General features: G+C 39.3%; 1 protein-coding gene across 1 annotated transcript in view; it reads right to left on the reverse strand.

The window, feature by feature from the left end:
* mylka (myosin, light chain kinase a) overlaps positions 1–24,232 on the reverse strand; it is a 114,832-nt gene that overhangs the window by 44,690 nt on the left and 45,910 nt on the right. Inside the window, exons 8-11 of the mRNA XM_079880243.1 lie at positions 23,297–23,784; positions 22,477–22,680; positions 17,937–18,071; positions 4,522–4,674 (exon numbers count right to left, since the gene is read on the reverse strand). Coding sequence (XP_079736369.1) covers positions 4,522–4,674; positions 17,937–18,071; positions 22,477–22,680; positions 23,297–23,784 — 980 coding nt within the window. The remainder of the gene's footprint in view (positions 1–4,521; positions 4,675–17,936; positions 18,072–22,476; positions 22,681–23,296; positions 23,785–24,232) is intronic.

The following is a 24,232-nucleotide window of genomic DNA, read 5'->3' on the forward strand; positions in this document are numbered from 1 at the left end:
TGTGCTCCCCACTATGGTGAAGCAAGAGCAGGTTCCATTACTGAGAGAGGAGTTACAGTACACTCTCTTTTAACAAAAGGGTCCATAGAAAATGAAGGGTCCCAAGAATATTGTGTCTCAAATTCAATCTGAGAATTGGCTTGTCACAATAGATCTGCTGGATGCATACTTTCATATAGAAATTCTACTACAACACAGGAAGTATCTCAGGTTTGCTTTCGTAGGGTGAAGGTTACCTGCTGAAGCAGAGGCTAAGGCCTGGGGAATGGATACTCCATCCTGAGGTGGTGGAGTTAATTTGGCAGAGGAGTCAACCCATTGTCCACTCTGGTTCGCCCTCACACCTCAAGCTCCATTAGGGCTGGATGCCATGCTGCAGATGTGGCCAAGGCTACATCTGTACGATTTTTCCCCGATCACTCTGCTACCGGGAGTTCTAGCCAGAGTTCATTAGGACGGAGTTCATCTGTCTCTAGTTGCTCTGATCTGGCAAGCACAAGTTGGTTCTTGGATCTCTTGGGAGATTCTGACCAGGAGGGATCTTCTCTCCCAGACTTGGGGCACAATATTTCACCCCAGGCCTGAGATGTGGGACATGTGGGTCTTGCCCCTGAGGGGTACCAGCTCATAGATTCTGATTTCTCAACTGAGGTTGTTGAGACCATCCTAAAGCTAGAGCTCCCTCAACTAGGAAACTTTATGCCCTAAAGTTACATCTCTTGAGAGTCATAAGGCTCTATCTCGCACCCAGCGCAATTGACTTTGTACACCGACGCATGTATCATTCCTATTTTGCACCCGCGCACAGTGGACTTTTCCCTCCACAGACGCACGTCGGTAAATTATGAAATTAACTTGCGCTCCTGGGGGCGGGTTCAGCGCAAAGAGGAGGCATGTTCCGGCGCAAACCTTCCCTGGTGCTATTTTGCAGGTTTAGAAAACAATTCCGCCACTGACCAGGAAAAACCTAGTCTAAAGTCAGTGGCGCGTTGCGCATGTTATTCATATGCTATTTTAAGGGCGCATGCTTGGCCATAATCAATGTAGCGTGTGCACAACGCGCATGTACTTTGCTTATCTCATCTACACACAGACGTAGCAGTTCTCATTTTTAGAAAACCATACATTATTACAAGGAAAAATATTAACACACGAGGGAAATCATTGTTGTGTCCATGAAGATGTGAAAAAAATAGGCATAAATCTAGCTTACACATTTACCCAAATTTTTATATACGCCTGTTTAACTGAAGCTAATTTGGGTGGGTTTCTCCCATCCCCATACAATGTCACTTCTCTCTCTTTTACGGCCCTGACGAGAACCTAGGTCTCCTCGGCTGTGAACCGCTCCTGGTGTGCGCTTGGCAAATCCGCCGTTATAATAGCAATCCGCCATGGAACAAGCGCGCCTGCTCTTAAAGGGAATGTGAGATGTCGCTCTGATTGGTTTATTTCACGTTACGCCCAAACCACACCTATGAATAATGAAGCTACTTCAGACCAACCCATTTTAGATTTGCGTCGGGCGCAAGAGTCATTTATCCCGCCGGTATAATAGCAACAGCGCCCAAGACCCGCCCACAAAGTTACTTGCATTTTCCTTTGATTCTTGCGTTTCAGATCGTTAAAATAGGGCCCATAGTGTTTGTAGCACCATATATATCCAGTCCACTGCCCAGTTGGTTCAGTGCTGGAGATTTTGCAGGGGCATCAGAGCCCACTCTAATAGCAGTGTGGCATCATCTTAGCATCACCCGACCGCGCTGTTGGCCAATAAAAATTAGCAGGTCTTCACATGTGCTTCAGACACCGGCTCACGCAAAAACGTTTCAATAGCCTTAACGTCATGACTAAACGTCTCGTTCCCTCTCAGGGAACCAGGTTACATACAGTATGTAAGCTGTGACAGTTTAGGGTTAGGTTTGTTACTGATAAGAATGTAAATGTGTACCTTGAAATGCAATGTAAGTCGCTTTGGATAAAAGCGTCTGCCAAATGCATAAATGTAAATGTTGCGATTGCTAATTTTAAATTATTATTATTTTTATTTTTTTTATTATTACTGAGTGTTTACTTGTCTTTAATAATACTTGTAATTTATATTAGTTAGGCTAGTTGTTATTCTATGGTCTTTTTTAACCACAGGCAAACATTATTTGTGTAAGTGTTCTTTAGCCGGTTAATTTTTGTTCATGATATTCAGCTAATATGAAATGTTTTGCAATAAGACTAAATGTGAAAGATATCCAAGTTTTTTTTTTATTTTTTTTTTTTATCTAATTGGAATCGAAATTAGGAATCGATAAGAATCAAAATCGATAAGCAGAATAGGAATCGTTAAAATTCAAACGATACCCAAACCTAATTATCGCCCACCTCTTTATATAATGTTGGATATACAGTGCTATGCATAAGTTTAGACACCCATGCTAAAATTGACTAAAAAGAGGAATAAAAAATCATCTTTTGGAAATTGAACTTAATGCCTTAATTTAAAAAATTAGGAAAAATCCAACCTTTAAGGACACAAATTTTCTTTGTGAATGAATAATGTATCGTAAATAAATAAATGTTCTTCCTTAAAATACAGGGTGCATAAGTTTGGACACCCCTATGTTAAATTCCCATAGAGCCAGGCAGATTTTTATTTTTAAAGGCCAGTTACTTCATGGATCCAGGATACTATGCATCCTGATAAAGTTCCCTTGGCCTCTGGAATTAAAATAGCCGCACATCATCACACAGCCTTCACCATACCTAGAGATTGGCATGGGGTACTTTCCATAAGATCATCTCTCAATGCAAATCAAACTAGCTATTAGGCTAACTGAAATAAAACCATGACAATCTCTAGGTATGGTGAAGGCTGTGTGATGATGTGCGGCTATTTTAATTCCAGAGGCCAAGGGAACTTTATCAGGATGCATAGTATCCTGGATCCATGAAGTAACTGACCTTTAAAAATAAAAATCTGCCTGGCTCTATGGGAATTTAACATAGGGGTGTCCAAACTTATGCACCCTGTATTTTAAGGAAGAACATTTATTTATTTACGATACATTATTCATTCACAAAGAAAATTGGTGTCCTTAAAGGTTGGATTTTTCCTCATTTTTTAAATTAAGGCATTAAGTTCAGTTTCCAAAAGATGATTTTTTATTCCTCTTTTTAGTCAACTTTAGTATGGGTGTCTAAACTTATGCATAGCACTGTATATTATATCCAACTTTATCCACATGCATACAGTATATACTCAAGTAGGGCGATATATACTCCATAGCAAATAGCAACTTTGTGATTGCTTGTATCATATTGTGAAGAGCACAATAAAAATAAAATTGACTTGACTAAATAGTATGTACATGAGAACTGTAAAAATGAAGTGCTACCGGGAATTTATTTACTTCACTGTTAGGTACTGTATATATTTATCATATAAAATAATGTATACTGAATGTATATTTTCTGAAAATACAACCAAAAAGTCATGGAAAAGATTTCAGAGGGTAATTCTCTTCAAGTTGTCCTCTGAGACTCAAATGAGATCCAGCCACTGCAGCATGTGTATATGTCTGTGTGTGTGTGTGTGGGAAAAGACTGGTATTTTACATTTTTAACCCACTTGAACATGGAACCTCCGCCATTAGACAGCCTCACAGACTGCAAAAGAGCAGATGTTTCTCTAATCCCGAGGACCTTAAAATAACTCTTCAAAAAAACAAAAAACAAATATCAACGTAGCACATAGCAAACGCCTCCTACAGTGTATATGAGAGAAGTTAAAATTTACAAGAGTCTTTACGTTTTTGTGACTTAAATGCCCTCAGAGTTGACAAGCAGAGTCGAGGGGCAAGAAATGTAGGAGACTTTTGACAGAATAATATGAAAACACCAATTCAGTTTCATTTAGACTCTCACACTGAAAATTCTAAAAGTCTATTCATACGAAAAGATTATGAAATTGAATTTGGGAATAAAAGTGGGATTAGGCCTACTAATTTGAACATTTTGTAAATTGTATTAATCACTGCCAATACCTAATCAAATGTCATTTGTGCTCAAATGCTGCTAGAGCTTTTCCCAGAGCTATGATTTTGCTCAATGACTTTTAATCAGTTGGCTTTTTAATGACTTTTAGTGGATGTATGAAATCAGTTCTCCTTAAATTCCTAGCAGAAGTCCTTAAGGTCCTAGCAGAGTAACCACAGATGTAGAGAATCAGATTAACTAGCAACGTGATACATTAACATTTGACAACCACAAAATGTCATAGTACTGTTTGAATTTAATATTCTTTTATCATTGAAAATCTCATAAACAACTTTTTTTGTGAAAAGGTTAGGTTGAAAAGTGAGTTTGAGCTTCTTTGGAAAAAGAAAAATCACTCTGGTTAGATATTTTACTATCTAATGCAATGACATTCAGACATTTTTTAAGTGTGACTTCAGCATCTAATACATAAAACATAAAACCTGAACTGTACTGGCAAATAAGAATAGAAGAAAGAGATGTGTGTCTTACCTTTAACTAGCACACGAGCTGTACACACAGCTCTGCCATGATCATTCACTGCTACACATGAATACACTCCTGCATCCTCCAAAACAGCTGCCTTAACTTTCAGCTGAGCCTTACTATTCTCAAACATGGTGTGGGAATATGGAATGGGTTTATCTGAAAAGACAGAGACAGAAAAAAAAGACTGTATCTATAATTTATCATAATTTTAATTGTTGAGAACTTCACTGAGAAAGGAATCTAAATGATTCTTAATCCATTATTTAAAAGTTGAGATGGACATGGTGGGGTTATCAAGACATACAGATACAATTTCAGCTGAAATACTGACAAAGTTATCTTGGAGTGATCATAATAAGAAAATAGAGTGGTGCAGTGATGACAGTGATGATATTTTTGTAGGCCAAGTTGGCCAACCCAGAAGTGTTGTCCCTCAACATAAACCCTATATGGGATTGTTCTATTGGCTTTTAGATTATTGCAAAAAATAAGCTCTCTGACTAACAAAAGTTTATGTTTAACGGTCATGTTTGGTGTATCCTAAAAGATTCCTCAGATCCTAGACCAAAATCTGAAGTCTTTGATTGTTAGTTTGACATGTTCACTGATAGCGGATTAATGACCATTGCGGAAATTGACAAATTTTTACCCGCAGACAAAATTCCTGTAGTCCTGTAGCATGACTTCTACGTCAACCATTAAATCAAAAACCAATAGGAGTGCCGATGTTGTGCTGAATTTTGACCCCCTGCCAAATTATTACCCCCCTCGTTGAAGTCAGTACCTGATTGCCTAATCCTAACTCCACCCCTAATCCTAACCCCTCCCCCACAACTAATCCTAAACCTACCAATACTAGGGGGGTAATAATTTGGCGGGGGTCGAAATTTGGCACAACACCGAACCTGATGATGCAATTAGTGAGACAGCAACAAACCACCACTTGCTCCACACTCATCGTCTTCGTTTTTTTCCAGTTTTCTTTCATGAGAAGCCATGATCAAAATTAACCCTAGAGATTGTTCTCATTGAACGTGTCACGGATTGATGATGTAAAACTCTGGACGAGTCTTCTTGCATACAGTTTGCCACAAAGTCTGGCATTAATGACAACTGAGATCCCACAGTGTGACATGGCTTACAGCGAGGATCATATTCCTACAGTCTGACAAGCAGCAGTCTTAAAGCTCCAGTATGTGATTTTTTTTGACCAAAAGAGGGCGCAGTTTCCAACAATAACAAAGGCGAAGCTTGATGACGCTATGAAGGAGGTGACGATGGGAGATGTCGTTTTTAATGCGTTTTCAGCATCTAGCGATATATCTACATGGAATTAATGAATCATGATCACGGATGAGGTAATTTATTCGTTTTTGTATTACCTGTATGTCTGATCGAATTATTTTATGTTATCATAATTAATGAACTGCAAGGAATGTGAAATGTTATGCTATATTATCCCGTTACAACTTACAGCTATTTGTCAAATGATTTGTTGGGTTAATGTTGTGCAGTTTTACGTTTTTATGGTTAATGCCGTGTTGTTTAACGTGTTCAAACCAATATCTAAAAGTAAATTTGAACGAACATTTGCAAGTAATGACTAAATATATTTTTTTAACAACACATATCCGATTGTATTTAATTGTACTGCCATAATCTCGGTCGCCACACGTGATAAAAAGCCTTACCGAAGTACAAAGAGCAATATAACTTTGTTTATAAGTGCTATTATTGACAGTTGCATGTCTTACCTGTCTATCAATACACTCGCGAGAGAATAGTCTCTGTCTGTCAAGTCCAAGATTGTCGCGCAGCTCTCTCCATCTCGAAAACGCCTGCCGATATTTATCCAGGTTTTATTCCTTCGTTTGTCACACAGTCTGCGTGTATCAGAATATGGACGCTTTCGTTTTGTTGGCACTTCAATACTCGCCAAAGAGTAATCGTGATCCATAACAGCTATAACCATACAGTCTATGGCTATAACGCTATAACCACCACTTCCGCATTTGACCATGTGATATTCCGGTGTGGTGGGTCATATTTTTTATTTGATTTATTTTTCTTCTTTGTCAGACGTCGTTATTGTTTATTGTGATAAGAAAAAAACTCAATAAAGTTGTTGTAAAAAAAACAAAAAAAACAAGGACATTGCGTCACTGAGAGGCGACGTTTCTTTTCCGGGACGGCCAGTTATTTAAAATCAGAATTTCTCTGAAATAAAATATCTTTGGAGACTTTTGAAATATTGTAAGTACACAACTGGAGGAAATATATCACACTGTGCAAGTTATTTTCGGAAATTTTATTACAAAATTCCTACATATTGGAGCTTTAAGCCTCGTCAGTGAAACTGGGGGTGTGATTCTTACACATTTAATTCATCATGATAATCTTTACAAATGAATCAGCTTTTATGGATTTTGAAGCCTAAATACAATCACAAGAAGTAAAAAGCTATACGTAGCTTATAAACGAACTACACCACGGTTGCATGACTTCAAGATTACAACCATTATGCTTGAGAAAACTTTTTCAGACTTTATTTAAAACAATTTTCGCTGAAAGTTTGATTTAGAATTGTTTGCAAGAGTACAATTATAAACATAATGAGGCTTTAAAAGCGGACTAGTAAGTAGATGTTTTCTTGTTAAGTGTGATGACGTTTAATGTCCCTGACAAACTCTGTATGTAGTCCCATTTAGTAAAAGCTTTAAAAAAAAATCTCACAATGGCACTGGAAAATTGCTGTGTGAATGTATCTGTCAAATGGGAAATAGAATAGTACTTTGTTATGCATTGTTAAATGTTTTTGCTTGTAAATGGCTAAATGTTCTCGGCTAAATGTTCCTTGCAAAATGTCCCCGAGGGCCGAGACCAACAGGATTCAAAGAGCACTCCTCTCAAAATCATGAGGAAAAGCATCATCTTCTTCTTTTTCCGACTTTCCTTTCTTTTTGTACAACCCCCTACTTTTCCAGGGATTGTAAAATCAGCCTGTACAGATGCAGTAACCCTCTCTCTCTCTCTCTCTCTCTCTCTCTCTCTCTCTCTCTCTCTCTCTCTCTCTCTCTGATATCTGACTTACCATGTCCATCTGTGTGAATATTTCAGGGTGAGTGATGCATGTTTTGCCTTTATATGGTTGTAAGGTCTCATATTTGCTCAAAGGCTCCTGCTGCGGCTCACAGTTTCTCGGGGAAACCCAGAGTCAAACTCAAGAGACTTTCAGCTAGTCTGTAAGAACACCACCATCAGTCTTACAGCCCGATTCTTATAGGACAACACACAGAATCAGTTTATCAGTACAGTTTATATAGAATTAAAACTGTTACACCAAAAGGTCCTTTAGCAATGATTGAAGAGTCACTGTATAAAAACAGATTATGGAAATACACTACATTTTGAACAATTTTGTCTCATTGAAGGGAATCATAAATAACATTAATCTTCCAGTGCAGTGCAATTTATATCATTAGTAGTATTAAATAAAGAATAAGATGACCATCTCGGAGCTACGGTCGAGACTCTCGTTCCTGCAAAGGGGCAGAAAAATAACTAACTTTGAACCAGTTCTGTAGAATCGCCCATATAGCCTATTTGATCAGGATTTGTTTCCAGGTATGACTATGTACTATAAGTGATAGGGTTGGGAGCAGGCTTCACTCTATGTTTTTTTAGATTTTCAGAGTGCTGGCCTTATATAACACATATGAAACAAAGTAAAGAGGCCGCACTATGCATATAAAACGTTTATTTTGCACAAACGCGTTTCGGCGTGTGCCTTCTTCAGTGTGCAATCAGGAAAGCTTGTGACCAATCTTAAATACCCACACCCATTGTCATTGACACACCCATCATCGTCATCATCATCAAATAATAATATCAAAGTGATACCGGGACCAATGGTGTCACTATATACTGCAATATAATACTCATAATACATAAAGAATTTTCGAACACAAAAGTGCCATCAGAAAGAATGACGATAAATCATCAGTTGCAAGACATTTTAATTCTGTGGGACATAATGCCAACATGCTCAAATTTATGGGCTTGGAGCTGGTCAATCGGCCTCCAAGAGGTGGAGACCGTGAGAACCTCCTCTTGCAGCGAGAGGCTTGGCATATTTTTAATTTGAACACTTGCATCCCGCACGGGATGAATGAAGATCTGACACTAAGCTGCTTCCTATAAATGCAGGTTAATACCACATGTGTATTGAATGTGTTAAAATTCTTTATGTATTATGAGTATTATATTGCAGTATATAGTGACACCATTGGTCCCGGTATCACTTTGATATTATTATTTGATGATGATGACGATGATGGGTGTGTCAATGACAATGGGTGTGGGTATTTAAGATTGGTCACAAGCTTTCCTGATTGCACACTGAAGAAGGCACACGCCGAAACGCGTTTGTGCAAAATAAACGTTTTATATGCATAGTGCGGCCTCTTTACTTTGTTTCATATGACTATGTACTAAAAATGTGCTTTTGACTTTCATTCATATTTGGATTATATATATATATATATATATATATATATATAATTATTTATTTTTTTGTCCTCGCTTGTGGTACCCTCTCAGTGACATACCTGACTGAAAGGCTCATTATGCAGCTTATTATGCAGCTCATTATTATGATCATTCACGCCCCCCACGCATATTGCCTTTCCAAACAAAAAGTGTCTTACAAAATTTAAAACAATGTATCGTTTTATGTGAATGATTAGGCAGGATGATTTTCAGATCATTTTGAAGCAAAAATTCTTAGTGACAACATCCATTAGTCAAAAGTCACGTGGACACATATTTAGTATGTGTTTTGTGGCCTTATTTCAGAAACTTTCATTAGGGCCCGAGCACCGATGGTGTGAGGACCCTCTTGGAATTGCTCTGTTTATTATTATTATTATTATTATTCTCCGCATTGAATTGCATTTTTGAGGGCCTAAACATGCGCGAAAACTCACGAAACTTTGCACACGCGTCAGAACTGGCGAAAATTTACATCTGATATAGGTTTCAGAATTGGACGGGGCAAAATGGCTCGATAGCGCCACCTATAAAAGTTCAACGGAGTGCGCCTCCCGCAACGTTCAACGTACGTGCACGAAATTCGGTACATACGTGTAATGACCTAATACCTACAAAAAAGTCTCTTGGAGCATAGCCCTAAACACAACAGGAAGTCAGCCATTTTGAACTTCCTCTCAGATTTTTGTGCAGTTTTTGCCATTTTCAGGCCTCGTACTTTAACGAACTCCTCCTACAGTTTTAATCTGATCATCTTCAAATTTGGTGAGTGTAATCTTAAGGCCTTTGCGACGTTAAATTGCGAAGATCTTGAGTTTTCGTCGAAGGGCGGGTCCTCGGCGGCCTTACAAATTTCGATGTTTCGCCATGAAACAGGAAGTTGCTGTAACTCAGGCATGGAATGTCCAATCTGCCCCAAACTTCACACGTTTGATAAGAGTTCTGTCCTGAACACATGGCCATGCTCATATTCAGTTATAGTCATAGCGCCACCTGCTGGCAACAGGAAGTGACATGTTTAACACTGTTATGGACTCCTAATAACATATAAAAAAGTGCCAGCAAGTGCTAAACATGCTAACAACATACTAGAAGCATGCTAAAACATGCTAGCAAACTCTTAGCTAAGTGCTAAAGCATGCTATTATTGCAATTAAATAGGAATTTGCTGTAACTCAGGCATGGAATGTCCAATCTGCCCCAAACTTCACACTTTTGATAAGCGTTCTGTCCTGAACACATCTACATGAGAATATTCAGTTATAGTAATAGCGCCACCTACTGGCAACAGGAAGTGTCATGTTTAACACGTTGATGCCATTCTAGCAACATGTTAAAAATGCCATTGAGGTCTAAACATGCTAGAAACATGTTAAAACATGCTAGCTAATGTTAAAACATGCTAGCAATACTTAGCTAAGTGGTAAAGCATGCTAATTCAATGAAACAGGATGTTGTTGTTACTCAAGAAGGCAATGTCCAATATGCGCCAAACTTCACACTTTTAATAAACGTTCTGTCCTGAACACATGACCATGCTCATATTCAGTTACAGTCATAGTGCCACCTGCTGGCAACAGGAAGTGACATGTTAAACACTGTTGTGGACATATAAAAACATATAAAAAAGTGCCAGCAAGTGCTAAACATGCTAACAACATACTAGAAACATGCTAAAACATGCTAGCAAACACTTAGCTAAGTGCTAAAGCATGCTATTGCTGCAATTAAATAGGAATTTGCTGTAACACAGGCATGGAATGTCCAATCTGCCCCAAACTTCACACGTTTGATAAGAGTCATGGCCTGAACACATCTACATGAGAATATTCAGTTATAGTAATAGCGCCACCTGCTGTCAACAGGAAGTGACATGTTTAACACTGTTGTGGTCTCCTAATAACATATATAAAAGAGCCAGCAAGTGCTAAACAGGTTAGCAACATACTAGAAACATGCTAGCAAACACTTAGCTAAGTGATAAAGCATGCTATTACTGCAATTAAATAGGAATTTGCTGTAACTCAGGCATGGAACGTCCAATCTGCCCCAAACTTCACATGTTTGATAAGAATCATGGCCTGAACGCATGCCTATGCTCAAATTCAGTTATAGTAATAGCACCACCTACTGGCAACAGGAAGTGACATGTTTAACACGTTGATGCCGTTCTAGCAACATGTTAAAAATGCCATTGAGTTCTAAACATGCTAGAAACATATTAAAACATGCTAGCAATACTTAGCTAAGTGCTAAAGCATGCTAATTCAATGAAACAGGACTTTGTTGTTACTCAAGAAGGCAATGTACAATCTACCCCAAACGTCACACGTTTGATAAGAGTTATCTCTTGAACACATGTCCATGCTCATATTTAGTTATAGTCATAGCGCCACCTGCTGGCAACAGGAAGTGACGTTTAACACTGTTCTTGACTCCTAATAACATATAAAAAAATGCCAGTAGGTGCTAAACATCCTACCAACATACTAGAGACATGCTAAAACATAATAGCAAACACTTAGCTAAGTGCTAAAGAATGATATTACTGCAATTAAATATGAATTTGCTGTAACTCAGGCATGGAATGTCCAATCTGCCCCAAACTTCACACTTTTGATAAGCGTTCTGTCCTGAACACATGACCATGCTTATATTCAGTTATAGTCATAGCGCCACCTGCTGGCAACAGGAAGTGACATGTTTAACACTGTTGTGGACTCCTAATAACATATAAAAAAGTGCCAGCAAGTGTTAAACATGCTAACAACATACTAGAAACATGCTAAAACATGCTAGCAAACTCTTAGCCAAGTGCTAAAGCATGCTATTATTGCAATTAAATAGGAATTTGCTGTAACTCAGGCATGGAATGTCCAATCTGCCCCAAACTTCACACTTTTGATAAGAGTCATGGCCTGAACACATCTACATGAGAATGTTCAGTTATAGTAATAGCGCCACCAACTGGCAACAGGAAGTGACATGTTTAACACGTTGATGCCGTTCTAGCAACATGTTAAAACATGCTAACAATGCTTAGCTAAGTTCTAAAGAATGCTAATTCAATGAAACATGACTTTGTTGTTACTCAAGAAGGCAATGTCCAATTTGCACCAAACTTCACATGTTTGATAAGAGTTCTGTCCTGAACACACATCCATGCTCATATTCAGTTATAGTCATAACGCCACCTACTGGCAACAGAAACTGACATGGTTAACACCGTAATGCAGTACTAACCACATAATTATTGTGTACTAAGCATGCTAGAAACAGACTGAACATGCTAGCAACACTTAGCTGAGTCATGAAGCATGCTATTATCACCATTATACAAAACATTTTGTAACTGACTTTGACATACTCTTACTATATATACCTCCTTAAATGTACATTTCCCAACCATGCTCTGCCTTCCTAAAGCCACCGAGTGTTGATGGCACGGGTGCGAGGGCCCTTTCATCGCTGCTTGCAGCTTTAATTTTTATTTTTTTTCAATAACCATGCATAAACATTATTCTCTCAAAAATACAAACATGTACATACATGTTGCACACATATTATGGTAGCCCTGTTTGTGCCGAATAGAGTGTAATGATAGCTTTGCCATTAATATGTTTATAAGCAACTGAAAAAAGCACAAATGTCACGGCATGTCAAAACATCTCAAGAACCCCAAAAACACCTTGGACCCCTGAGGGTTAAATGCTGTGACGCGAAACCCATCGTGGAAGAAGAACGCCGTCGTGTTTACAACTGCGACAATGAGCGCATCAGGATCAACTGAAGGCTGTATTTTAAAAAGTATGTGAGGTTTGCGGCTCTATTGTTGCAGTAAACTTGCACAACGTTCTTGAATGAATAATTTATTAGATGTACGCTGGTCTGTTATTGTATGGATATCGATTTTACATTTTCACACTAAACATGACGCGGAACAAAACGAACAGTGATTGGTTGTGTTACATGTCAGTCAGTCCTTGGCTGATATTTGTATTCTTAAAGGGGTGGTTGATTATGATTTCACTTTTCTAACTTTAGTTAGTGTGTAAAGTTGCTGTTTGAGCATAAACAACATCTACAAAGTTACAACACACAAAGTTCAAAGCAAAGCGAGATATTTGCTTTTAAAGAAATAGCTTTTTAAGGACTACAACAAACGGCGATTTATAGATTATCAAGACAGAATATGCTAATCAATGACTAGAAGATAACTACAGATAAGCTACATAAATTCATCAACTAACCATTCAGAAACGTCCCATTGCTTCTACATGTTGTCACTTCTTCTTGAGTCTCTCCATCATTGTCTGAATCCGGTTTGAACATAAAAGGCTAAAAGTTTTTGAAATTTTCAGTGCATGTCTGTGTGAGTGCAAGCTGTTGAAGCTCTGCCCCCTGTGCTGGGAGCAGCAGCTCATTTGCATTTAAAGGAACAGACACAAAACGGTGCGTTTTTGCTCACCCTCAAAAAGTGACAATTTTAACATCCTATATAAAAATATCTGTGGGGTATTTTGAGCTAAAACTTCACATACACACTCTGGGGACATCAACGACTTATTTTACATCTTGTGAAAAGGGCATTATACCACCCCTTTAAAAATGTGTTTTGTCATTTAAGAAACCTTTATAATGATCATGATTCATGTTAGTTGATCTATAACGCACAATGGGCGCCATGTTAGTACGCACTGCAGTTCAGAGAATTGTATCTGTCAGATTTAGGCTTACAGCACGTCAATTCATCCACTTCTCCCGAAATACATTAAAGTAAGTGGCTGGTGAAGTGTGAGAAGAATCAGTAAATTTTATAGCTACCTACACAATGTGTATCTAAACACATCACTAATTTATAATTTAAAGGATTGTTATTGCCGCTTCCATACAGTGTGTATTTTACAAACTATAAATGTTGTTTTGCTAGTAGCCTACTTATGTGTATTTAAATGTCTCAAACCTAAAGTAAACCTTATGTGGTTGAAAACACTGAATAGTTGTGATATAATATGACAGCGCTAAGAGCGTCTGTCTCTGGCTCAGCGCCAGCCAACATGTGAATGCAGATTTGAATTTAGCAGTTGATGATCACGCCATCTGAACGTTCTAATCACAACGGTGTGAACGATCGTATGCCTCAACTAGTTAACTAGTGATCACATGCGGTGATGATGCTTCTTAGATCCGTTTCAGAGAACCAGAGGGCAACTATTCAACCGACAGCTGAGGCATTTAAGTGGCACCGAAATGAGGCACTAAAATCTGTGTTTTGATTCGGTTCGGTTACATACCAGTTACTTAGGTACCGGTTCCAAATCGGTGCCCGGTTTTGGTACCCAACCCTACCTAAGGGTTACACGCGTATCCCACAAGTGGAGCGGGCCATTGCTATGCAACTGTGCCCTAACTCATCTTGGCACGGAGAACCGTGTCTCCCTTCCCGGGCCTGTAAGTACTTGTCGGACTTATAAGGCCTGTGAGGAAGCCGATACGGGCTGCCTCCCAGAGAGAGCCTCCCAAGCCATGTCCCTGCGTTCCACGTCACTGCTCATTCGGACCATCAGGCACGGCTATGCGATTCAGACTCCACCCCCAGGCGGTTCAGCTGATCTGGAGAGAATTCAGGAAGGCTCAGGTAGACCTGTTTGCCTCCTCAGAGACCTCCCACTGCAAGCTGTTTTACTCCCTGACCGAGGGAACACTGACGCACTGGCACACAGCTGGCCCTGGGGCCTCTGCAAATATGCGTTTCCCCCAGTGAGTCAGAGAGGATGAGGAGCAGGTCCTTCTGGAGGCTCCCTATTGGCCCACCCGGACCTGGTTCCCAGAACTCATGCTCCTCTTGACAGTCCCTCCCTGGCACATTCCTCTGAGGAAAGACCTTCTGAGGAAGGACCTTCTGACTCAGAGACGGAGAACCCTATGGCACCCATGACCGTGGCAACCAGCTCATCGGCTCGGCTCCTCAGCAAAAAACTGAATGGCAATCGCACCTTCTGCTCCTTATATACCCACGCTGCGTGGCTGAACAGCTGATGCAAATGATTGCACGCCAATGTGCATTGGCTCGTTTAGTTTCACTCGAAGTAGATTCGCCTCACTAGCGAGATTCCTATTCGTCGGTCACGACGTACGTCTCCGTTCCCTCCTTCAGGGAACAAGGGTTACCATACGTGACCGAGACGTTTTCTATTCACTAGCAACACCCTGCTAATCCCCCAGAAAACACAAGCATTTATGGGGTGAGTTTTTCACTGATGTTTTCTTCATAACATGTAACAATTAAACAGAAGCATTGTGTTTGAGATATAAAAGTAAAGATATATTCCACAACATTTCCACACTTGCCCGAGATGCTGGGATAGGCATAGGTCTAGCGGTTTGGACAAATAATTGATGGACAGAACTTTTAGGATTGTTTTACATTGTTTTCAGAATCTGGGATAAATGTTATATTTTGGATTATTGCTGTGTTGTTTTGAAGGTGGTAGGTTGGATATCATTATTCAGGCTCTTTAAGAATCCAACAATTAAAATGTCAATACAATGCAATTGTTGCTATGAAACTCAGTGGTAAGACTTAAGATGTAGATGTAAGATGTAAGATGTAGTTGTATTTACAATTTCACATGGACAACAGTTATAGGCTAACAAATACAGCCTATTTTAGCTTTACAGAGAACAGAGTGATACAAACAAACACTCACTAACTAACCTTTATAACCCTTCTGTTTCAGACATGAGTAAAGACAGATATCTAGCAATTTATTTCTCATGGCATGCCATAAAAAGAGAGTAAAGAGAGTAATAAAATGGGAAAAGGAGAGTAATTTTTATGCTTTTTTGCCCAGAAGGCTACTTTCCTTTGTTGTTTTTTTTTTTTTTTTTTTTGAAAACAGCACTAAAACAGCAACACTATTGCCATCTACTGGTAATAAAGAAGCTGCATAAAGGGATAGTTCACCCAAAAGTGAAAATTATGTCATCATTTACTCACCCTCAAGTTGTTCCAAACCTGTATGAATTATACTATGGAAGTCAAAGGTCCCATTAACTGTTTAATTACCCATATTCTTCAAAATATCTCCTTTTGTGTTCAGCAGAAGAAAGAAATTCAGTTTCACTTTATTCTAATGGTCCCTTTAACACATTCTGTTGACTATAAGTAACGTTGTACCTACATGTCTACTAACTCTCATTAAAGTGTTAGTTGAGTATTAGTAGACTGGTAGGGTTAGGGTTAGATTAAGTTGACATGTAGTTGCAAAATTACTTATAGTCAGTAGAGTGTTTGTTGGAGTTTGGTGTTTGTTAGTGTTTGCAGATATTAAGCAGACAGTCTACTTATACTCTAATGAGAGTTAGTTGTCATATAGTTGCAAAGTTACTTATAGTTAAAGGGATACTTCAGGATTTAGCAGTAAGCTTTGTATTAGTAGAAAACCTGTAGTATTTTCGAATAACCATGCTTTCCACCCTCATATCCCCCTGAGACGAGAGATTTATGTATTTTTTTGTCTGGAAAAAATCCTCATTTTGCATCATTGGAGGATTTTTTGGCCAGAGGCTAAAGACTACAGCCAGTAGTAGGGGCTGTCCCGCATGTTTTCAACCCATCTCATTCACAGAACGTACACATAGTGTCAGCCATCTTTTTTTGAAAGCTAAGCTAGCAGGCTCTTGTTCTGTAGAGAAAGCTGAGTAGTAGGGGTTACCATCCTCTTTTTCCCGGACATGTCCGGCCGTCGAGATCGTCCAAAATGTCCGGGATTTGGCTTTTGCTTTCTGCAGTCGCCATTCATTGTTTACATGCACACCTTTTGTTTCAATCTAACTGAATTCATTCCGATTGGTGAATCTGAATGTAGTGTTTACATGAACGCTAAACAAGTGATCGGCTGATGTGCGTTTTAACATTGCTAAGAAAATTCCTGCTCCTCCGTGAGAGAAACGAGACCGGTGCGTCTCACATGTGTCGCTCATCAGTAATCACGCCACCGGCCTCGCGCCGTTCTCCCGCGGCCCTCAGTCTCGTCCTGCTCGCCACAGTAAACATAATGAATGGCGACTGTAGAACGCAAAAGCCAAATCCCGGACATTTTGGGCGTTCTCGAAATCCCGGGCAGACTCGTCACGGAGACTCACTAGTAGCCTAATCTTGTTGTTTAACTGCACGCTCTTACGGGTAGGCGTGGTTTGGGAGTGGCCTTGTAGAGCAGCAAAGCAAGTGCATTCTGGGAGTTGTTGTCTTTCATCCACATAAGCCAAAAATACATTTTCTGGCTTTTCTCAGTCTAGAAGGCTCCAAATTCAAAAATAATAATTTCACATTTCTTCTACATAAATGACCCATTTTAAATACACATTCATCTTTCCAGAGGTGAAGTATCCCTTTAACAGCACGTTCAAAAGAGACCATCAAAATAAAGTGTTACCAGAAATTCATACAGATTCGGAACAACTTGAGGATGAGTAAATGATGACAACATTTTTGGGTTAACTATCCCTTTAACTTCATCCCCAGAGAAAGCTTTTTACTCGTGTTATTCCACTCATTTAATAAACCAAATATACACACTAATATGCATCCGAGTTCACTTCAGTTTTGTTGTGTTTTTTGTAATGTGTATTATATATATATATATATATATATATATACCTTGGCCAGGTGTCTCCTGTAAAAGAGATCATTTGCTCTCAGTTGTACTCTTATTTAACTATATTAACCCTGGTTTTATGTGAAATTTAGGGGCGAATACATTTACATGTATTCATTTAGCAGATGCTTTTACCTAAAGTGACTCGCAAATGAGAATTACTGGATCGATGATAATTGGATGTCTCGCTCAAACAGTGCGTCATCTTACCATTGTGCATCCAGGAGAGCTCAGGCAGTGGTCTGCCCTCTACTGAGCACTGCAGGATTAAGTCCTGTCCCTCTGATAGCAAACAGTCTTTCAGAGAAGAGCTGAACACTGGGGCTTTAGCCTCCACCCTCGCACCTACAACACACATACACAAACACACACATAAAGTATAATTGGGCATTTAAAACCACAAAGCATCTGAAAGCAATTGGTTTCACCAATAGGTGGCACTGCCAGACTAATAATAATAACATTATTATCATTATTATTTGTAAATTACTGTTGACAAATAACATGTCCATAAAGTTTTCCATCAAGACTTTCAATTACGTTAAAATATAAAATATTTTAGTTTAAGAAATGAATACCTAACCCAATAACAGTAAATTATGCATAGCTACAAGCAACTAACTCTAAACCAAACCATAACTCTAATTATAAGTGCATGCTTTATTAATTTTACTTATTCTTTTTTTACTTTTACTTTATTTGTATAATTACACTGCAACAAGGGCACCTTAAAATAAAGTGTAACATACTTTTATTCAGAAAGGACACATTAAATTGATCAAAAGAGACAGTAAAGACTCTTACTTTTTGTATAACTGTATAATGTTTCTAACAAAAGATTGATTTTCAAATAAATGCTTTTCTTGTGAACTTTCTAACCATCAAATATTCCTGAAAAAATGTATTGCGGTTTTCACAAAAACATTAAGTAGTAACTGTTTTCAACATTAAATAATACAAACTGTTTATTGAGCACCAAATCAGCATATTATAATGATTTCTGAAGAACCATGTTAATGTATAATCCATGTATGAATTAGCCTGGTTAAAACCAGACCATTCTCAGTAGTAACTGAGTTATGGTCTGGCAAAGCTTCATTAATAACTCATTTCCAAAGGGGCGTCACCAACGGACGTCGCTCAAATGCCTCTGGGCGCAATTGGATAGACCTAAAACCAATCAGAGCGATCGTCATCGTGTAAAGCCATAATGCTGCGTCCATTCGCCTAAGTTACACTACGCCATAAAAGTATGTACTCTTTTTGTGAAGAAAAGGTATTTACTTTTGAATGTGTAGCAAAAAAGTAGGCAAGCTTTGGGACATACTACTTCGTCATCTTTATCTGACGGATCTGTCGCGTGTGTCCTGTCACGTAAACTGCCCTGTCAATCATCTTGTCACAGTTAAAATCCTCTATTAAATCGAATTTAATTTCCTACCATTTCGGAGAGAAATGTAGTAGCACGTTCATCTGCCAGTGGGTCTTTCATGGAGACTGTCCTCATGTGTTTGAAATTTGTATATAATAATGCATTTAAAAGTTGGTGGCTTCACCAACGGACGTCGCTCAAATGCCTCTGGGCGCAATTGGATAGACCTAAAACCAATCAGAGCGATCGTCATTGTGTAAAGCCCGCCCCAACGTTTCTGATTGGTGCCGCGATTTCGACGGATTAGAAATGGGCTTGAATGAGCTCTTTGCCAGACTACTTGCAGAGCAAATCTAAATTTGCCGGAAGTTGTCAGGGTTTTCCCAGGCTATGTATGAATTAATGAGCTCATAAAAATGAGAATTATCTCAATTAGGAAAATCTAAAATCATGGCACAATACAGGACAGTGACGACACAACTTAACATGTAATGATCTTATAAAGATCAATAAATTGCTGTTTTTGTTATTATACCTGTTAACCCGAACTGAGGAGTTCTGTTTACATTAGTTCAAAGTTACTGTTCATTTTAATGTAAAAGAATGCAATTAACTTGACAAAATATACATTATTAAAAAGGTCTAATACTCAAACTTCAATTTTTGCCCTTTGTTTTACTATATTAATTTCATGGTAACAGTAATTTCTTAATTTGTGTTGATACCTTTAATATGAAATATGAGCCTCAACCACATCCATTGAAAAAAAAAAAAAAAAAAAACTCCTGTAAGTTCTCCATGAAAGCACTAAACAATGTCCCTCTGAGCTTTTAGTTCAAAAGTGTGCATATTTAGAGAAATATTGATTAATTATCATGTGTTTACTTCAAATTAATATAGCAAGGAGAAATATTTATATATTTTTTTTCCCCAAAATGAGGCGATGTGAGCATTATGGAATGCTAAACCCTCTCATGTAATGTTTCATTCATACTGGAAGCCAGAGGGCGCCCTCGCACAGAAAGTCCACAAGTGAGAGAGTCATAAATCTTTTGACGTTCCAAGAAATCCCTTATTTGGACAAAGGCATCCAGAGATCACTGCAGCTGAATAACCTGCAGATAAAGACGCCTTGGCTGATGGAACATGAAGACAATAAACACATCTGAAGTTTATCTGTGTTCTTCAAGCCTTCAAGAATTAAGTATATTTATAAAGCAGTGCTAATCAACATAGCCTTTATCACAGTACAGTATACTATTGTCACGAACTGGTCCGAGACAAGGTTGAGGATCCAAATGCAGTATTTATTGAACTTGGTAATCTAAAGACGTAATCCAAAGTACAGGCAAGGTCAAACACAGGCAGGCAGGCAGTCCATACAAACCAACACAACTAAGGCAGGGAAAACAGGCAAAAAGAGTAATCCACGGAACAGGCAAGAAATCCAAAAACCAAGAGACATGAAACCAAGGGAGACACAGGTGGATGCAATCATGGATGAGACCGGGCAGTGAGTTATGGGAAATTTAGTGTTATGAGGGACTGACAATAGTCTGATGTGGAGTGCCCTCTGGTGGCTCTCAAGGGCACTCCAGCTGGTGACCGTTACATAGCCGCCCCCCCCCCCCCCCCCAGTCCCCCGCCCTCCCCCCCCAGTCCCCCGCCCTCCCCCTCAAAGGAGCGACTTCCAGGTGCTCCTAAAATTGTCCAGGAGGGAGGTGGAGCGGAGGCGGACCAGGGGTGGGATGGAGGGCGGGATGAGACTCTGGAAGGGCGGCCATGACGGGACGAGACTCTGAAAGGACGGCGGCCATCTTGGCCAAGGATTCACGGGCTGGAGCCGATGTGGGTACTGCCCACACACTCAAAATCACAGTGGTGACTATGATGAGTGCTGTCTTTTCCATAACTGACTCAGGCTCGGCAGGCATGATGTGAAGAAGCTCAGGCTCACCAGGCATGATGTGAAGAGGCAGACCTGGGCATGCTGGTGACTGTGGTGGGCCAAGCTCGGTGGCTATCGGAGCTTGATGCATGGTGCCCACCCCCAAGAAACTTTAGAGGAAGAGTCCTCCTCAACCTCCCCAACAGTCAAGGAGGAACCAGTCAAATAAAGGGCATAATCTAGAAACTGAATGAGTGACCCTCGAGGACCATCACGGATTAGTGTGGATTGTAAAGTGTTGAGTCCATAACAAAAGAAGTCAATCAGAGCATAGTCTGGGAGGTTAGTGAAATTGGCAGTGTTCAAGAAGTCCTGGATATGGTCCTCGAGTGGTTGATTACCTTGATGTAGGCAAGATGATCTGAACTGCTGGACCCATAGTGGCAAAGTCTTCTGTCACAAACTGCTCCGAGACAAGAAGGTTGAGGATTCAAATGCAGTATTTATTGAACAGGGTAATCCAAAGACGTAATCCAAAGTACAGGCAAGGTCAAAGGCAGGCAGGCAGGCAGGCAGGCAGGCAGGCAGGCAGTCCATACAAACAAACACAACAAGGCAGGGAACACGGGCAAAAGAGTAATCGACGGAACAGACAAGAAATCCAAAAACCAAGAGACATGAAACCAAGGAGAATGCTCGGAATTGCAGTGTAACACTAAACATGACTTCACAGGGAATGAATGAGTGTATATGGTTTAAATAGGCTGAGACTGACAAGGTAATGGGATACAGGTGGGTGCAATCAGGGATGATGAGACCGGGAAGTGAGTTATGGGAATTGTAGTTTATGAGGAGTGGCTCTCAAGGGCACTCCAGTTGGTGACTGTTACAACTATAAAATATCATATTTTCTGCCTCATTCTGTGAAGCACATGGGGTCACAGAATGACATTTCACTCAGCTGTTGTTCTCATAAACTGTTGTGTTTTGATGCTGTGCTAAGCTAACATGCTAGCTAGCACTTATACACCTCTTAACAGGAGCACTTATGTTTTATGACTAATTTTGAAAAGTAAAGAATATTGGAATGTCTGAATCAATGTTCTTTTTTAAAGAAGGTCATTTGATACAAAGCCAAAGAACGTGAAATGAGAAGTTTGGTCAAAGAAACGAGGCATTAAAACAGTGTGAATAGAAAGTCGTCGGTAAATATAATAAAGACAAAAGGAAAATAATGGTGATCAGAAGGTGATCAGGCCTGTGACTTTAGCTGCACTGCATTTCTAGACTGCAACAAGGCCAATTTGGTTTGTTTTACCTATAAAGATATTTCATGCAAACTCATTTCTAGTAACTTTACGTTTAAGCCCTTATGCCTATGCTATTTCTTGTTTGTTTCAAAAGGTGTGTATGTGTGTGTGGGGGAGGGCTAACAGGTTAAATGGCAATCCAGAAAATGTAGATGTAGAAAATGAGAACTCAATTCTTACGCTTGACAGTCAGACTCCAGTGGACTGCAGTCTTTCCTTTTTTGTTGGTAGCAGTGCAGCCATACTGTCCAGTGTCAGTAATGTGAGCATTCTCCATACACAGGACATGCAGACTGCCCTCCTGGCGTGTGCTGACGTCTGATCTCTGTCTGAGAGGAGCACCATCTTTCACCCAGCTCACTGTTGGCACTGGAGACCCAGACACTGAGAGAGCAAAGAATGAGATCACTCATTTAACATCATGTACATAACTTTACACAACTTTGTGCAACATCTACAGTTCCTCTTACATATTTTAAGAGATTAAGGGTAACTGCCGAATGTACTGACAAACATTTATGGTAAACTAAAATATACTTTAATGTAATTTCTATTGAAACGTGTATGTTATGTTTTTTTTAACACATACAGTACAAATTAGTGTAATTTAAATAATAAAACTTAAAAAAATGTTCTTTTAATTTTTACTTTAAAACTTTTAATTTGAAAATATCACATAGTCTCTATGAGTACAATTTTATTTAATGAATAATATATTATCTGCAAGTGCAGTTTATTTTTCCAAATATACTTCATATGTATTTAAAGATTACTACAACTGCATATTCAATACAATTAGGTGCACTTTATTTTTAAAAGGGAATTCATGAAGTGTCATTTTTCTTCCAGAAGATAAAGTCGAGACATGTGAACAGTGGTATAGACAGCAGCTGGTCAGATCATAGCAGCATTGACCAATCAGCATTCAAGACCGGAACTAAATACTAATACTGACTAAACTCTAAATTTGATCCCAGTCATTTCAGTTCACTAGACTCACCTTGGCATCTGAAAGTGACCTTTTCTCCCTGCATGACCTCTTGGCTCTGAGGCTGATAGTCAAAACTGGGCAGAGTTTCTAGGACATCCATGTTGCTCTCTCTGGTTTGTTGGCTTTTGTCTCTGCTGGACTCCACCTGTGACGGTTCAGGCATCTGTCCTGGAGCTCTGAACCTATCCGAAACTCTCTTTGTGCCATGTGACTCAATCTTTACAATGTTTTGACTTCTTACATTGACAAAGTTTGATGTCTTGTCACTAGCTGGTGATGTTCCATCTGTGGATTTGCTGATGGGTTGTGAGGATAGGGTTGATGTTATTTTTGGTGTGTCAGTTCTGGTCATGGGGGGAACACTGGCTACAATGGAAGTGGACAGTGGCGTGCGTGTTTCTGTAGTTACGGTTCGGACAGATGTATTAGAAGTTTTCTGTTCAATGTCAAGACCGTTGGTGCTGCGCTTGACCGGATCCTGAAATCGTTTGGCAACGCTAAGGAAAGAAAGATCCTAAAGTCAAGTGAACAGTCTTGTTGCTGTGTTTCCACCCATCCATTTTTATGCGCTTTTTGGAATATTGCATAAAGAAACTGGATGGCAACGCCAAGATGCACATTAATTCTAAAAATGCGATTGTTTGAGTTGGATTTTTATTAGATTAGGAAAACATGCGCATAAACTATGATGGAAACACATTTACCGAATAAAATTAAATAAATGTACATCAAAAAATCATGTGACTTTGCGATGGAACGGCATAACTGGACAAACCAGGGAACCGATTTTGTTGCACAGCATCTGAAATGCTGTTATGGTTGTTGAAATGCCTGAGCAAAATCTGTTGTCAAAGCGGTTCTGTATAATTACTTTCCAGAACAGTCTTACAAAACTGTGTTCCCAAACAGCAGGGATCCGCCCCCGATTATTATTATTAGCCAGAG

The sequence above is a fragment of the Squalius cephalus genome (assembly GCF_949319135.1).
Source record: "Squalius cephalus genome assembly, chromosome: 9".
Lineage (NCBI taxonomy): Eukaryota > Metazoa > Chordata > Actinopteri > Cypriniformes > Leuciscidae > Squalius > Squalius cephalus.